The following is a 17,225-nucleotide window of genomic DNA, read 5'->3' on the forward strand; positions in this document are numbered from 1 at the left end:
GTTTTTGCAGCCCTGCACCAGCAGACAACACTCTCGGGAGATCTGCAACACAGTTTTTGCTGTATTTTTATTATTTTCTTATTTTTCAATAATTTCACCTTTATTTAATTAGCACACACTCTAACTCTAATAAAACAGTCTATAGTCATTTACCACTTCCCTCATCTGTGTGTGTTTGCATGCAGTGGAAGTGTGTCCTTGTTAGAGATAAAAAGAGATTATGATGAACTTTGACAGTACATTTATGAACATGAATGATAACTGCATGTGGTACCTTTGGAATTTACTGATATTGGTTGATAAAATCTTATCAGTGACAATCTTGCTAAATCTGTCTATCAGGCAGCGTATTACAAATATGGTCAACAAAAAATCACACACAACTCCTCTCCAGTACATGTTGCTTTATTTAACGTTTTCAGCCATCTTGCCTTCATCAGGGTGAAGCCCTCCCACTCTTACTTTGGTCTCAAAGTGGGAAATCAACATAAAATCTAAAAAAGAACATACATGTTATTTTTGACAGAACTTCTACTTTTTGTTGTTGGAAATTAGTGCATTTAATCATCATCTACCTTAAGAGGAACACTTGAAAAAAAGTCATTTTTACAGATGCATGATGAAATCTATTTTGGAATTAAGCATGGGGACACACTCTAGAAGAATCGCACGGTAGAAAAGACAATAGAATGATTGACTTAATCCCTCTTTGTACCTCCCACTCTCCTCCACATATTTACATTTCCTCCTCCCTAATCAAATGTCCAGCATCATCAGGGAAGTTGTATATTTAAGCCCTGTAACATGAAGCAACTAATAGGATGAGAACGATGTCGAGGGCGGTATATTTTTCTGGCATGAGCCAGATATTGGTGCTTCACTTAACAATTGTGTTAACTGCTGCCACTGTCATCAATAACGGCACCAAAGGGTCTCATCCTCACAAGCTGCTAATTGGCTTCCAGGCTCCCTGGAACGTGTCCTTCCCCTTCAGTGCCCTACGGCTGGGCTCCGCCATACAGATAGCTGTGGAGAAGGTGAACACGAATCCCTCCTTACTGGGGAACTACAGTCTGGATTTTGTCTTCACAGATACAGACTGTAATCCCAAACTTTCCCTGGGAGGGTTCATTCACCAGGTGTGGAGAGAAAACGTGTCTGCACTCTTTGGTCCAGCATGTCCTGAAGAAGCCGAGGTATGCATTCATGATGTTATGTGTGTTAATGTAGAAAGTTGTAATTGATGCTTCAAAATTGGTTCCCTTCTCTTCAGTTCATTTATAGTTGATTTAAAAGAATATGAATCAAACAATAATGTTATATGTATATCTGATAGAACTATTTCTTACAATCTGCCAGGGCTGCAACAATTATTTTCATGATCAATTAATCTGCAAGTAAATTTCTCGATTAATCGTTTTGTCTATAAAATGTCAGAAAATAGAGAAAATTGCTCATTATAACTTACTTAGAGCCAAAGGTGACATCTTCAAATGTCTTGTTTTGTCTGATCAACCATCCAAAATCTAAACATATTCAGTTTACTATCATGTATGACACATACTAGCAAAAAGTGACCGACCAATCGATTAATCGACTAATTGTTGCAGCTCTACAATCTACAGGCAGCAGTATGGTTTGAAAACTCCTGCCTGACACTGTGTCAATATGTTGACAAAACAATCTAACCACAAACTCCATTTAGTAGCTGTTCTGTTGCTTTTGATTATATCACATGATCTTCCACAGCAGATGGAGTATGTCCAGTTGTCATGAAATTGTTCCATTTCTTCTTGTCCTTATTGGCATAAAAGTTGTCATTGATGCTTTTCATCCAGATGCTGTATTAAAAAGATTTCAAATTAAACAGATGAAAGTTTTATATTAGAATCACATTTAAAATTTGACAAATGTAAAAAGCAAGATTGTAAAAGCAAACTATCATACATTTAGATCCATAAAAACAGACTGAATACCATCCTATGCTGCACATTATTACTATATATTAATGCCATGATCTTTTTGCATTTAAGTTATCAGGAATCTTCATGATCACAAGCAGCTTCTACAATAATCAAGCCTCTTAAGATGATGTATAACCAATCAGAATTTTTGGATATACCAGTAAATTTGCTAACATTAAACACATCCACAATTGGCTGCATAACCAAGCTGTTCAGGTGCTCACTGACTTGATTTCTGATGGAGGAACTGATTGTGCATCTATGTGGAATTGTAAACTACTCCTTCGTAAAACCTCCTTTGGACAGAGGTCTTTTTTGGTTTAAGGCAACGTGGAACTCCTAACCCACAAAACTCAAAATGGACAATGAATGGGATCACTTTATACTCAGTCTGAAACTGTTTTTTAAGAGGCATCAGATATGCTTTTCATTACGTTTTCATTTCAATTTTTAGTTTGAACGCTGACAAGCATTCACACTTTTGTTCTCAAATCTTTATTTATTCTTCTGTATGTTTTTCGATCGCTAACTACTTCTGCATACTTTCAGTGACAGAAACCATTCAAATATCAAAATGTTCAGCTCTTTAAGGACATTTATGCTATTACTTTTCTTCTTTCCAGCATATTCCAGTGATTTTATTTTATTTTTTTAAACATAATAATTTATAATGGCAAGTCTATGGGAGGAATGTTTGAAAGTTGATATCTCAAAACTAAAAATGCTTCATACTTAATGGACAGGTGTCCCATGTGGAAATGCTTAACATATTAAAACATGGTACCAATAGTGCCACCATGTGGTCAATTATTACGTGTTTTACATTTTGGCTAATAACTAATGAACTTGAGGCATATAAAAACAGTATTTGTACAGTGTCTTCCTTGAATGATGCCGATTCATCTGGCAACACCCATTTGAGCCTGGAAATTCTTTTTTTGCCATTTTGGATTTTTGGGTAAACACATTTTTTTGCTTCTGTACATACATATTTCATCTAATCTTCACCAAATTTGGTACAGACCTAGATTACACTTATGAGTCTGTTTTTGGTATCACTTACTGTTTGTCTGTAATTGGTTACCAAAATTTTGAAGGCGTGGCCTGCTGCACTTAATGGGCCATAACTCTTCAATGCTAAAGTTGACTGCAACCAACTTTGGGAATGTTGTACATACAGCCACACTGCATAAGTGTGTAACATTTGACACAATTCTACCCACGGGAGGGGCTACTGTAATATTATAACATGATATTTCTTCAATTAGAATGTGCACAACATATTGAACCAGTAGCCCCACCTTGTGGCCATTAGTGATATACCACCATACTACTTATTAACCGCCATTTCAATGCCATTTCAATTTCATCAAAGTTGTACAGATGGGGATGCCGAACAAGTCTGTAGTATTTTCAGCAATGCTTTGCGATTTAATTCTGCTGTTAGCGTTCACACACATTTTTCGCATAGAATGCATTTTCTAGTTTATTATGTTGTTGTTTGTGTTTTATGTTGTTTTGTGTGTGTTTTCCTTTTGAGTTTTGTGTAGTTGTATAAAGAAAGATCTAGGGATGGGTAGTGGAAACTAGCATGTAACAGTGGTCCATGTACTCATCTAAATGTAAAACTTGACCACTACATCACCAAAAAAAATTTTTTAAGAAATTAAACTTTCTGTCTTCCTTTCCAGTAAACTGAACTCTACATTAATTCACATAATAATTTTAAAACATAATTGTACATTATTACTGCCTTACAGGTCACTGGTCTCATTGCTTCAACATGGAACATCCCCATGTTTGGTTTTGTGGGACAATCCTCCAAAATGGACAACAGTAATATCTATGATTCCTACATTAAAATTACACCCCCGCTTAAAAGAACCTCAGAGGTCCTGGTGAAGACCTTGGAGTTCTTCAGATGGAGTCACATAGCGATGATTGGTGGGGGATTAGACTCAAACACTTGGGACAAAGTTGACGCTCTGTGGAAAACTATTGAGAATCCACTGAGAGCCAAATTCAAACTGACCGCAGTCGTCAAGTTTGACACCAGCAATCCTCAGCTTATTTATCGAAATGTTAAGTACGTCTCAACAGTCGCCAGAGGTAAGAAAAGTGTTTCAATGTGCACATTGTGGTAAACTGTGATTCATTTGGTTCTACAAGGAAGGCCGTGGGAAGTAGTGGTGCGGAGGGTGCTGCAGAACCCCCTGGTGGATGATAGAGGACCTGCATGTTCACAACTATAAACTCTCTGAGACCCACAGGGCCACATACAAGGCTGTAGCAGACTCAGTTTTAAAGCTCGAGTAAATATACTGGTATTATATGAAACTAGACAACCTAAGGCATCCATCTGTACCAACCATGCTCCACAGTTAAGCTAAATTTTGGTGAGGGAAAAACTGGCATGGCCTTTTTCAAAGGGGTCCCTTGACCTCTCACCTCAAGATATCTGAATGAAAATGGGTTCTATGGGTACCCACCAGTCTCCCCTTTACAGACATGCCCACTTCATGCTAATCCTATGCAGTCTTGGGCAAAAACCATGCAGTTTTTTTGCATGCAGTATAAATATGTTATTTTCACCTATTCTAAAAATGGTGTATTTAAATATTTCTGTGTACTGGGGTCCCTAAATAGTCTTGGAATTGCATAAATTGGGTATGACTGGAAAGCTGAGACTCTTGTGGATTCAATGAACCCAATTGTATTAATCTGTGATGATGTTAGTCCCCACAGTAGCCATTTCATTGTAGTGAGATCATTTTTTGAAACTTGACCTCACTGACCTCATGTTTCTCAAGTTCGTGGTGTCTCAATGTGGTATTTTGGATGGTTTTTGACAATTTTTTATCAATTCTTCAGTGGTCAAAAATGGTTCAATTTAGCACCAAATCTGTGGTAACAAATGGTATCAACCCAAAAACTGCTGCAACAACTTATGAGAAATAATTGCGCATGGGAATGGCCATCATATACCTCCATCATAATGTTCTAACCCCTATGCACAACCAAAACACAATGCTTATTACAGATTTATGACTAGAAAAAAACTTGACATACAGTGCTGAGCTACATCTCAAATTAATCTTCAGGTTCCCAGCTTTCAGATGATGTATACCACTTCTATGTGGCATATACTGTTGAGCTGCTATCTCCCTCCTATCTCTGTCCCCCCACAAAAATGGGTCTATTGTGGACCTCTGATGGTTAAAAAGTAATAAATAGTTTCACTTAATTTTTGTTGGTTATGTTCATATTCTAATGATATTTTGATTCCAGTAAGTGGTTAATGGTGGATCTTCTTCCATATTTTCTTTCTTACATGATTATTATTCCTTTCATAGACAAACATTATATGTTCATCAAAGTATGAAACTTATTTTTAATGGACAGATAAATCATAATCATGTAAGAAAATACACAAACCAATGTACATTTTACAGCATATATCATTTAAGTTCTTTTTCATATGGGTGTTGAAACTCATCCACTCACACATACCGCATCATCCCCACAGCACCACATATTAACCCAATTATACCTTTGACCTGTTAGTGTTTCTGTACTTGTCAAATGTTTCATGTTTTGCTGTGACCCTCTGCCCTCCAGTGATAGTGGTACTATCAAACAGAGAGGACTCTATATCTCTGTTGCTGGAGGCTGAGAGACAGGGCCTGATGAATGGCGACTATGTGTTCTTCCTGGTGCAGCATTTTGAGGTCAGTGGCAGCGTGGTGAGTAAAACTTTAAAACACATTAACAGTTACACACGTATTCAACTTGATTTTCCATGGGGAAACAGGAAAAATGCAGGTTGTTAAGACCCAAGAGATCTTTTTGAATGAATTAGTGGTTTTATGGCTGGAATAGTCTTGTCATCACAGTAAAGCTGCCATCATAGAAACAAAAAAACATTTTTAAAAAACCCATGTCCGACGCTACACAGGGAATGGATAAGCTGTTGTTAGTCATACAATAGCTCAAAAACATAACTTCCTAAAATCACAAAGTGGCGTTTTTATATTTTATTTCATTTTTTACATTGCAAGCAGGCTTCTGTTCATTAAACAAACAAGATACCTGTTAGTAAGTCAGTTTTAGAGGTGTGGGTAGGTGATTTTTTTTCACTTTAGACAGAAGCAGGCTAGCTATTTCCCCCTACTTTGGGTTAGGATTGTACGCACAGAAATAAGCTTGATTTCATCTCACTATCAGAAAGAAAGCAAAGTTTTGTATTTCTTTACCCATATCAGGGATGTCATTTCTGAACACACAACCTTAAAGTGATTATAACTGACCATTTGCCAACAAAAGCAGGCTTAATCTTGCAGGCAATCATTGATTTTGTCAGCTAAAACAACAGCTGGTGCTGGCAGGTTTTCTCAGCTGTAGCCAGCAAGTTAATTAAGCTAACGTTTTCTCCTCGAGTTGGATGATGAACGTCATCTCCAGGTGATGTTCTCACAATTCCAGCTGACTCGTTTTAAAACGACGATCTTGTAAAAGGGGTCTTAATTATGCACTTGATGGCCACACACAATGTCATGCTAACAGACTGAGGCTAAAGCTGCATGTCCCAGGCAAAAAGTCAGCATCCTAACCAGCTGATCCATGTGCAATAGAAGATTAAGTAGAAATAAAGAAGTAGTGTTGTTCTTGCATTGCAGTGTAGGGATAGTTAGTCATATTATGACTTATATATCATATAAGTATGATATGGAAAAATGTAATGTCTTTTGTTTAATGAGACATCTGCTTAATGTAATCACTTCTAGTTGTATCATCAGCATTATCATCCAAAGACTCACTTTTAACTTTTCCCACGCTAATTCTATCCATCTATCTAACTTCCGTATCGCTTTACTAACTTGTTTCTTGTGCTAATCATGTTAATCTTTTTTTCCTGAGCAGGATAACTTGTGGAAGTATGCCATGAGCAACAGGATTAACGAAGCCACCAGAAGGGCCTTTGACATGACCTTTGTCATTGGCCAGAAGTCCTATGAAGGCTACGAGTATTATGACTTTTTTGAGCAAGTTTTCGAAAAACTCAAAGGGCACCCATTTCAGAGCAACTTGACATCTGAAAGACAGGTGAGCACTTTTGATAAGTTTTGAAAAACTATGGTGAAATATAACAAAAAACAAAAAAACAAAAAGGTTGTTATTTGAATAATTTCACACTCATTTTGATCAAAAACACTTTCAGTGCCCTGATTCTATCATTTCAGGTTAGCCCTTACGCTGCATATCTACATGACGCGGTGCTTCTTTATGCAATGGGACTGAAGGAAGTCCTGAAAGACGGCAAAGACCCTCATGATGGACGGGAGCTTCTACAGAGATTAAAGAATAAAAACAACATTCGATTTCTTGGTAATTAATTGCTTTAATAACTATTATTATTGTGAGGTTCAGTCTACTAAAGTATGCTGAGTACTCAAAGAAAATTTGCATAATTTTTTTGGTTGATTCATTAGTGTGTGATGAGTGACTGTTTTAATAGTACAGTAAAAGAAATTTGCAGAATATATTCTTAAAGCTGCAGTGTGAAGAATTTAGTGGCATCTAGTGGAACAGACTTGGCAGAAATGGACTATAATATTCATAAGTATGTTTTAATTAGTGTATAATCCCCTGAAAATAAGAATTGTTGTATTTCATTACCTTAGAATGAGCCCTTTATATCTACATAGGGAGTGGGTCCTCTTCCATGGAGCACTGCCATTTTTCCACAGTAGCCCAGAACGAACAAACCCAACCCTGGCCCTAGAGAAGGCCTTTCACATTTTTCACGAGTTTTGAGACCACCGTAGGTTCTCCTAGAAACTTGGAAGGGGAGGGGAGGGGAGGTATATTTATTTGGTTGCATCTGCAACCTCACCCTTAGATGCCACTAAATCTTACACACTGCTTTAGGGCTGTTGAGAGTCGTAATAGTTTGATTCTGTGCTCTAAGTGTTCACATGTGGATAGTGATCAGGTAATTTATAGCTTGATATTTTGTTATCAAAGCATTTATATACACCATTAGCTAGCAGATCGTCACTCATCCATTCTCTTCAAAAACATCTGTTAACATGTTTAATTTGGAAGCTGGGGTCAATTTGTATCTGTATTTTTTAAAAATTTCTCAATCTTTTAGAAACAATTCATTTGAAAAGTAATATTCAAATGGCACATTTCATTTGATTGCATTAAACTGTCAGTTCATGCAAATTACAAAATAAATAAATAAATAGCCCTGCAGATAGTTTTGGTTATATTTACCCAGATTTTGAGATTTCTGCCTCTACCCTAATACAATGGAGGTGAAGGGAATTTAGTTTGGGGTGCTCACAATGATATTTGACAATGATATTTTAAACATTTAACAGCAACATCTCTTTCCAGAAACAATCAATTATCCCTCACTGTCAACATTTTTCCTATAGGGATTATTTCTGTGGTTGAAAGAACTAAATTAAAACTGTCTATTTTTCAATGCTGCAAACACCACAAATGAAATTCCATTTTGGTTTCATTGTATTAGGCTGGTGGCTGGAGACGGATTTCTCAAAACCGTGTTTTCATCATTTGACTGAACTAGCCCTCCAATGCATCAACTCTTAAACAGTTCATAAACCTAAACCTCTAACCAAATGAAGGCTAGTACATTGTTTTCAGAGAAAGTTTGATGCAGTGATGACCTGACATTGTAGGAGCCTCTGGACTAGTCCACTTTGATGAAGAAGGGGAAAGAAATATGGACTATTCCATTTATGACCTGCAGCATATAGGAGACATTACCAAGTTTGTGCCCATCCTCCATTTTGACAGTCACACCAAAGTTGTCCGGTAACACAAATTTTTTATACCATCAAACAATCTAGCATTTTGTGATAAAGACATTTCACTTTTGGAAAAACACTTTGTTTTTTTTCCATCTCCAAATACATAACATATGTTTCAAATGTTTTCATATTAAATTTCAATTTCACGCAAAAATTATATTTCAGGCCAACAAATATGTTTGATTCTGTGGTGTGGCCCAAAGGAAGACCTTCTGATAACCCAGAATGTGGTTTCAACAACGAACTCTGTGAATGGCTGATTAATGGTAAAGTAACATTTATGTCTCCATAATACATTATATCAATTTAAACAAATTATTCAGGCCAAGCTAACCACCTTCATAATTTATTGTCTTGATTGGACACAGACATTGCCCTGCTGGCTCTGCTAGTGACCTTCCCCATCATCGGTGGGCTAGCAGTCTTGTGCATCTGGGTCCTCATTCTGCAGAAGTTACGACTCCAGACGAGACTTGATGACTCGTGCTGGTGGCTGATCAACTACAGCGACATTGCCATCATCAGGGAGCCCTCAGTAAGAGTCCTGTCAAAAAGTGCATGAGCGTGCCTCTGTATACTGTATTTGTGTGTGTTTGCTCGCCTGGTTTTGTGTTCACACGCTTGTTGTGTGTGTTTGTGTCTCCTCCAGGGAGTTCAGGGTTTATCTCTAAGCACCGCAGGTAGTCAGAGTGGGAGTGGAGGCTCTCAGTCCAATTTCTCCAACAACAGTTATGGCCTGAGGGACAAGACAGGCAAAGAACAAGTCTACATCACCATAGGTCTCTATCAGGTACAACCTTCATTCAGGGTCCAAAGAGATAAATGTACATTTTGAACTTTAAGCTTCTTCAACAGGCCTGATGTATTTCACATACAAGAATAGATATGTTTATTAGAAGAGACATAGTAGTATTCAAATGAACCAGAATTACTGTAATCTTTTTAGTTTTTCCATTAAACTCTATACAATGGGTGCAAATTTCGTCCAAAGTATCGTAGAAATCAAACAGATTACAGATTAGAATGGCTGTCTGCTGTATGTCCTCAAAATGACAAAAGTCAACATAGATCAAAAGAAAGAAACACTTTTTTGTGTTTAGAGTTGCAACGACTAGTCAATTAGATGATCAACAGAAAATTAATCGCCAACTATTTTGATAATCGCTTAATTGTTTTTAGTAGTTTTTTTGAGAATAAAAAGTAAAAATTCTCTTGTTCCAGCCTCACAAATGAATGTTATATAATATGAATGAATATTTTCTTGTTTCTTTTGTCTTCACTGATAGTGAACTCAATATCTTTGGATTGTTGACTGTTGTCTCGGACAAAACAGGAGGACATCTCCTTGAGCTCTGATGACATTTTTTTTTACCATTTTCTGACAGTTTATAGACCAAATGACTAATTGATGAAAAGAGATAATAATCAACAGATTAATCAGTAAAGAAAATTATTGTTAGCTGTGTTTTAAAATGATTTTTTATGAAAATGTACTTTTATAACTTTGCTCAGATTTTATTTTCATGTGTCATAATATTTCCTTTTGGCTAATGAGGTATTCTAAATTCCATACAGGGAAATCAAGTGGCCATTAAGTACATCAAGAACCGTATTGGCAGTCATTTCCAGAAACCTTCAATTATCGCAGAGTTCAATGTGGTAAAGTTCCTTATGTTGTTTTAGACAAAACATACTTCTTGATTTTTTTTTTAGTTTGCCTGTTGTTTTTATTCTAACAAATGTAACAGGAACAAAACATCTAATTAAAAAGGATCATATGTAACGTTGATTCTTTAAGACATATAAGTGAAGGATAGCAGATTTTTTCTTTACCCATGCAAAGATATATTTTGTGCCTAACCATCTTAAACTCTTTAAGACAGATGAAAGAGATGAAACATGAGAATTTGGTGCAGTTCTTTGGTGTATGCATTGAGCCACCAAATGTCTGTTTGGTCATCCAGTACTGCAAGAAAGGCAGCTTGAAGGTCAGTATCTCAACACGTACTGCTTTTCTTTAAACTTTTCTTTATACTTTAAATCATCACTATACTTGTAGAAATGCCACTTTGAAATGCTTTGTTGTTACTCTTTTCAAGATAGCTGCATGAGTGGCTTGCTTCAACTTCAAAATATTAGTTACTCTTTGGGGTTTTTTGTTTTTTTGTTGTTTTTTTTTTTTTTTGCAGGACATTCTAAGGGCTTCAGATGTTGAGTTGGACGGGATGTTTAAGCTCTCCTTTGCTTATGACATTGTCAATGTGAGTCAAATTATTTTTGCAGTAATTTAGTGCTTGGGAAGACATTGAATATGTTTTTTAAATGAACATTAAACATGTTTTAAGACATAAAAATGCTCTGCTTTCAATAATAATTTGTGTCCCATATTGTTTTTCCACTAAAAATTTCAATTATGTAGTTAGAAGTTCTTAAAATCTACTCCTTCTCTCTCATTGAAAAATTCAGAAGCTATGAATATGCAAATATTTTTCATTTCAAAAGTTTAAAGTTCCCCTACACTCAAATATATGTTTTTCTTCTTGTTCCTAGAGTTGTATGTTTGCGCTTCACTGTGCAGAATGATGTATGTGCAGAGTTTGACAATAGGAGGCTGTTTTCACATTCAACTGCTGAAAGTGAGAAGTTTCTCTGTGCTCACTGAAAACCTGAGTTTAATTTTGTGATGTGGAAACTTGAAGCCTCCAGTGCACAAACACTGAGAATAGACTTTTCAGTTAAGTAGGAGACATCTTGTCCACTAGTTAAACTTTAATCCAGAACCTATGAATATGCACATATGTTTCATTTCAGAAATTGAACTGCTGGACACAAGATGTCTCCTACTTCACACTAAAGTCCATTCTCACTGTATGTGCACTGGAGGCTTCAAGTTTCCATATGACAAACTTAAACTCAGGTTTTCAGTGAGCACAGAGAAACTTCTCACTCTCAGCAGATGAATATGAAAACAGCCTTCCAGTGTCAATATCTGTACATACATCATTCTGCACACTGAAGCTCAAACATTTAAATAAAGTAACAATAAGCAAACACATTTTTGAGTAGAGGGGGACACTACATCTTGTGCATAACACTTAATGTTTACCTACTGTACCTAATATCAAACATAAATACAACAACTAGGAACATAAAATAAAAGGGACAATTTTCAGACCCTTAAAACCCTTAGACCCTTAGACACAAACTGTGGTTATACCACAGGGCAGATTTATTTTATTTTAACATGGACAAGCCTCAAAAATACATTATAATTTGGAACAGTTAATGGTTTAAATCTGTTTGTTCATGTTCCAGGGAATGGAGTTCATTCACAAGAGTAGCCTGAGATTTCATGGGAACCTGAAGCCCAGCACATGTCTGGTGGATAGTCGACTCCAGATTAAACTTTCTGGCTTTGGACTCTGGGAGTTTAAATATGGGAGCAAGAACAAGATCTACCCACTGGAAAATCCCAATTATGAAGGTTGGCGTGTGGACTCAACTGTCAAAGTTAAACTGTTTAGTACTGATACAAATTTAATCCTTAATATATCTGCATTCATGTTTATCACAGCATGAGAGAGAACTAACTCATTTTAGCGGTTCCTTAGTTACCAGATGTTTTGCTGGTTGTTTTAGAGATGTACTGGATGGCCCCTGAGCTTCTGAGGCAAGTCGGTCTCCTAGTCAATGGAACGCCCAAAGGTGATGTCTACAGCTTTTCCATGATCATGTGGGAACTCATGTACAACTCTAGAGCCGGCCCATATAGTGACATCAACCTGGAGCCCAAAGGTCAGCATTTATTCATTTATATTTAACAAAACAAAGGAGGGACACAAAACTGAAAATATCAAGTCTACATTCATATTCTGAAGTTGTACTGCTGTGCTTTTAGCTAAATGCTAATGTCGCTTATGTTTAGCAGGTATAATGTTTACCATGTTCACAATCTTATATAGCATGTTAGCATGTCTGCATTTGCTAATAAGCACTAAACAACTGAGGCTGTTGAATGAGAATATCATTAATTTTTCAGGTATTTGGTCATAAACCAAAGTATTGGACAAACAAAAAATTTGACTTGATTATGGTGCAAAAAAAAGTTAAGTGATTACCCAAGTCATAAGAAAATATCATCTGGGGATGGATGTGTGTACCAAATTTCATGAGAATTTATCCAATAATTGTTGAAATATTTCACTCAACCACAACAGTTTAGGTTTCATTCTCTGGGAATCATGAATGTCTCTATACAATATCATGGAAATCCAAAAGTTGTTGAGATATTTCAGTCTGGACCAAAGTGGTGGACTGACCAACCAACGGACCAGTTGACCAACCGACAGACTGATAAGAGCCACACTGTTAGCGATACTAAAAATCTCTTAATCCAAAATCCCCAAAAGTCCAGCTCTACCAGGATTTCTCCTTCTTGCTACATGTTTTCTCCAGAGATTATTATGCAGTTGCGGACTCCTTTCCAAGGGGAACCCCTCCGTCCAGTGCTGTCTGAGCTGTGTGATGAGAACATCAACTCGCTGATGAGGGCCTGCTGGAGTGAAAACCCTGACCGCCGACCACCGTTTGGGTCTATACGGAGACAACTGAGGGATACCAGCCCAGACAGGTCAGGCTACTGAGATTTTCTATTTCTTAACCCAAATATAAGAAAATAAACTGTTCTCCCTGTCTCTCATTTGGACCTGCAGGTGTATTTAATATTGTCACACGCCTTAACTTTTTGTTACTTTCAAGTGCATGCACATGAAAATCAGGTAGCTTGTTGTAATATATTAAAAAAACATTCAGAGTGCATGCCTCCACCAGGGCTGTAAAATCCTCTGAAATTGTTATCTGCTTTAAAAAAAAGTAGTTACTTGATACATGCGCCACGTTTTCATTTAAGAAGGTGCAGTAGTTAATGAGTCATTAGCGAAAATGCCTCATCTTGTGCAAATGTTCAAGGTTAAGGCTGGTGATTTTCTTTATTTTGCTTAATGTCAGCAAATCAGCTAACTTGTTGTGCTACATATCACAACCTCTTGACTTTGTACTAAAGGTCTTTGTCCTACCTTGTAAATGTCAAGAACTTTAGTACAAAGTCAAGAGGTTGTGATATGTAGCACATGCTAGCGAAGCTCTGTAAATGGAACCACGTTCTTTGACTGAAAATGTGATCGCTGTTATTAGTCTTTGGAGCTGGTTCTAAATATTCTAATGTGCTCAAAACTCTAAGTAGCAAAGGAACATGTCATCCACTGCAACTGTGTGGCTCATTGATGTGTTTTTAATCGTTTTTGGCCAACAATGGAGGTCCATGGAACGGACGACTAAGATATGGCTTTGGATACACACACAATACTTGTAAGTACTCATTGTTGGTTTGGCTTTGCACATGAGATTTGTTGACAAGAAGAAAAATCTAGAAAACCACCAGTCATATCCTTTAGGAGATTGTTTTAAAAAATCCTGGATCTGCACCAAAAAATAATAGCTTGTTCTTTGGCCCCTGGATTAACTTTCCGCCCAATTTCATTGAAATCTGTTTAATAACATTTTGAGATATCCTGCTAATTAACAAACAAACAAACATGTCTGAAAACTCCTCACCGGAGTTGATGATGGTTTTCTGTACTGTAGTCATGCAAATATACTGGATAATATGGTGGAAAAGTTGGAGAAATATGCAAATCACTTGGAGGAGGTGGTGGAGGAGAGGACCAATCAGCTCACAGCCGAGAAGGCCCGTGCAGACAAGCTTCTCTCCAGCATGTTACCAAGGTAACAGATGTAACTGCATCAAAATGATTTCTTTATGCCAATCATGAACACAGAACTACAAGTTACTTAGCAATTAATGCTAAACCATTCAAATCATATGACCACAGTGTCACCACTTGAATCGGCCTCCATGACTACATCAATAAGTGAGTGGACACCGCCACCTTTACCTTGTCAGTGCTGCTATTTCATTGGTCGTAGGTACATTGCAGATCAGCTGATGGCAGGGAGGTCAGTGGAGCCGCGTAGCTACGAAATGGTGACCATCTTCTTCTCTGACATTGTGGGCTTCACCTCCATGTGTGCGGTCAGCTCTGCAATGGAGGTGGTGACGTTCCTCAATGACCTCTACAGCCTCTTTGACGACATCATCAAGATGTATGATGTCTACAAAGTATGTCACAAACAAGACCTTCTGTTTTTCACTCAGTACAATGCATTACGGATGTGACATAGACGTAGAGGGGACTGTAAATCTCTAAAGTATATAGTGTTGAAGGTTTTTTATAGGGAAAAACAGCTATTTGCCTTCTTATTGAGAATTGGATGAGAAGATCAATACCACTCTCATTTCTGTGTGCTAAATATGAGGCTATAGACAGCAGCTGGTTAGCGTAGCTTAGCACAAAGACTGGAAAGAGTGGGAAACAGTTAGCATGAAGTAAAACCTGTAAAACCTTAAATTGTGTTCACACTTAAGTTTTTATACAGATCAAACAAATGAGATGTAACATGGTAATATGTGAGCTTTAGAGGTTCTGCAAGGCAGATTTGTTACCTTTGAATAGAGCCAGGCTAGCTGTCTCCCCTCGTTTCAAGTCTTTATGCTAAGCTACGTTAACTGGCAGCTGGCTGTAGCTTCATATTTAGTGAACACATATAAGATTAGTATCGATTTTTTCAGTTAACTCTCTGCATCAAAATCTCCCAAAATGCTTAAATATCCCTTTAAAATGCAGTGATTTTTAATTTAATTGCACCATTTGCATTGTTTTTTTTCTCATTATTTTGTGCTGCTTTGCATAGAAAAAGGGTTCCTATTGTTACTTTATAAATGTCAGTATGGCTTTGCCACCTTTACATCTTCTCTAGGTGGAAACAATTGGTGATGCCTACATGGTAGCCAGTGGTCTACCTCTCAGCAATGGAAATAATCACGCTTTGGAGATATCCACAATGGCTCTGCATTTCCTGGGCGCCATCAAGGTCTTTAAAATCCGCCATATGCCCACTGAGAGTCTTGCAATTCGTATTGGGATACATTCTGGTGAGAGACCATACCGACAGACTAAATAAACAAATTCAGTGTTTGCTTTTGCTGCTGCCTTATTTTATCTGTAAGGTATTGGGAATAGTTTGAGTTGAGGGCCATCTTCGTATATTATCCATGTATATTTTGACATTCAGAGGAACCAGAAATCTTGCTCACTGTCAGTCACTTGTATGCACAAAGATTGTAATTAATAATGTATTGTAATTATGTAAGTTTGTACATGAAATAACTGATATTTGAGAGGTTTGAATGCATTTACACAAACAGTTTGGTGTGGGTTTTGTAGGTCCAGTGGTTGCTGGAGTGGTAGGCAGCACTATGCCTCGCTACTGTCTCTTCGGTGACACAGTGAACATGGCTTCCCGCATGGAGAGTAACAGCTTACGTGAGTGAACTGAAGTAAAACCTTTATTCGTTTAAAATTTAAGAGCATCAGAATTAAGTTACCAACTCATGACAGGAATTCCATAGCCTGATTTCACTATTTCTAGTCTAATTTTTTTAAATATGATGACTTTTAGGCCAAAAAATACATTAATGATGTATTTTCCCACCAAAATTTGATTCCCAGTATAGTGGAAAAGGTTTGAAAAAAGCATTCAAACCTTCATATTTGGAATAAAAATTAAGAAAATATATAGTGAAGAAAAAGAAATATATGGTAATTAAAAAGTCAACTGAATATCACATTGAATTATGTGACACTTATGCTTCAGTTGACCTTCAAACAGCTGGTTTTAGTATTTGATTTCTTCAAGCAAAGCAAAGAGATTTTTTAAAATGTCAAAGCATATATACTTTGCCAACTTAAAATGTTTGGCATTCTTTTTTGTATATTTTACACAGCCCTCAAGATCCATATATCTCAGTGCACTGCTGACATTCTTGTCCAGGCCGGATCATTTGAGCTGGAAGAAAGAGGAGAAGTCGAAATGAAGGTGATTTCACAGTCGACATGGTTTTTTTTTTTTCCAGTAAAATGCTGCAGTCTGTTTTTGATATGTTTTTGACCAGCATGTGTTTGTGTCCATGACAGGGCAAAGGCTGTCATAAGACCTACTGGCTACTGAGCAAACACGGGTTTAATAATCCTCTTGTTGCTCACAGCTCTCCACCAGCTGACAGCCTCAAACTACCAACAGAGGTACAGTTAGACGTATGACGTACATCACAGTCCCTGTTTTGTTAAACACAGCCAGCATAGACAGGTCAAGCACTCTTTATCCAAACAGTGTTGAATGTAAAATCAGTGTTGTATTTCGGTTAATAAATTTGTGACTACTCTGCTCAAGAAAACAGGAAAGGCCAGAGCTGCGGATAAAAAGGCCCAGAAAACCCTGAACAAAGCGCACATGACAGATG

General features: G+C 37.1%; 1 protein-coding gene across 1 annotated transcript; it reads left to right on the forward strand.

The window, feature by feature from the left end:
* The first annotated feature begins 46 nt into the window (after positions 1–46).
* On the forward strand, positions 47–17,204 carry gucy2g (guanylate cyclase 2g). The gene is given in 23 exon segments (XM_067577108.1): positions 47–1,196; positions 3,725–4,073; positions 5,583–5,692; positions 6,885–7,067; positions 7,205–7,349; positions 8,675–8,810; positions 8,972–9,072; positions 9,175–9,341; positions 9,456–9,596; positions 10,382–10,465; positions 10,690–10,794; positions 10,996–11,067; positions 12,122–12,290; positions 12,446–12,601; positions 13,262–13,436; positions 14,450–14,590; positions 14,792–14,984; positions 15,683–15,857; positions 16,150–16,248; positions 16,710–16,801; positions 16,900–17,016; positions 17,019–17,071; positions 17,156–17,204. Coding segments are annotated over 23 exon segments (3,387 nt in total). The 5' UTR covers positions 47–821.
* Positions 17,205–17,225: the final 21 nt, after the last annotated feature.

Source organism: Thunnus thynnus, chromosome 20 (genome assembly GCF_963924715.1).
Source record: "Thunnus thynnus chromosome 20, fThuThy2.1, whole genome shotgun sequence".
NCBI classification, from domain to species: domain Eukaryota; kingdom Metazoa; phylum Chordata; class Actinopteri; order Scombriformes; family Scombridae; genus Thunnus; species Thunnus thynnus.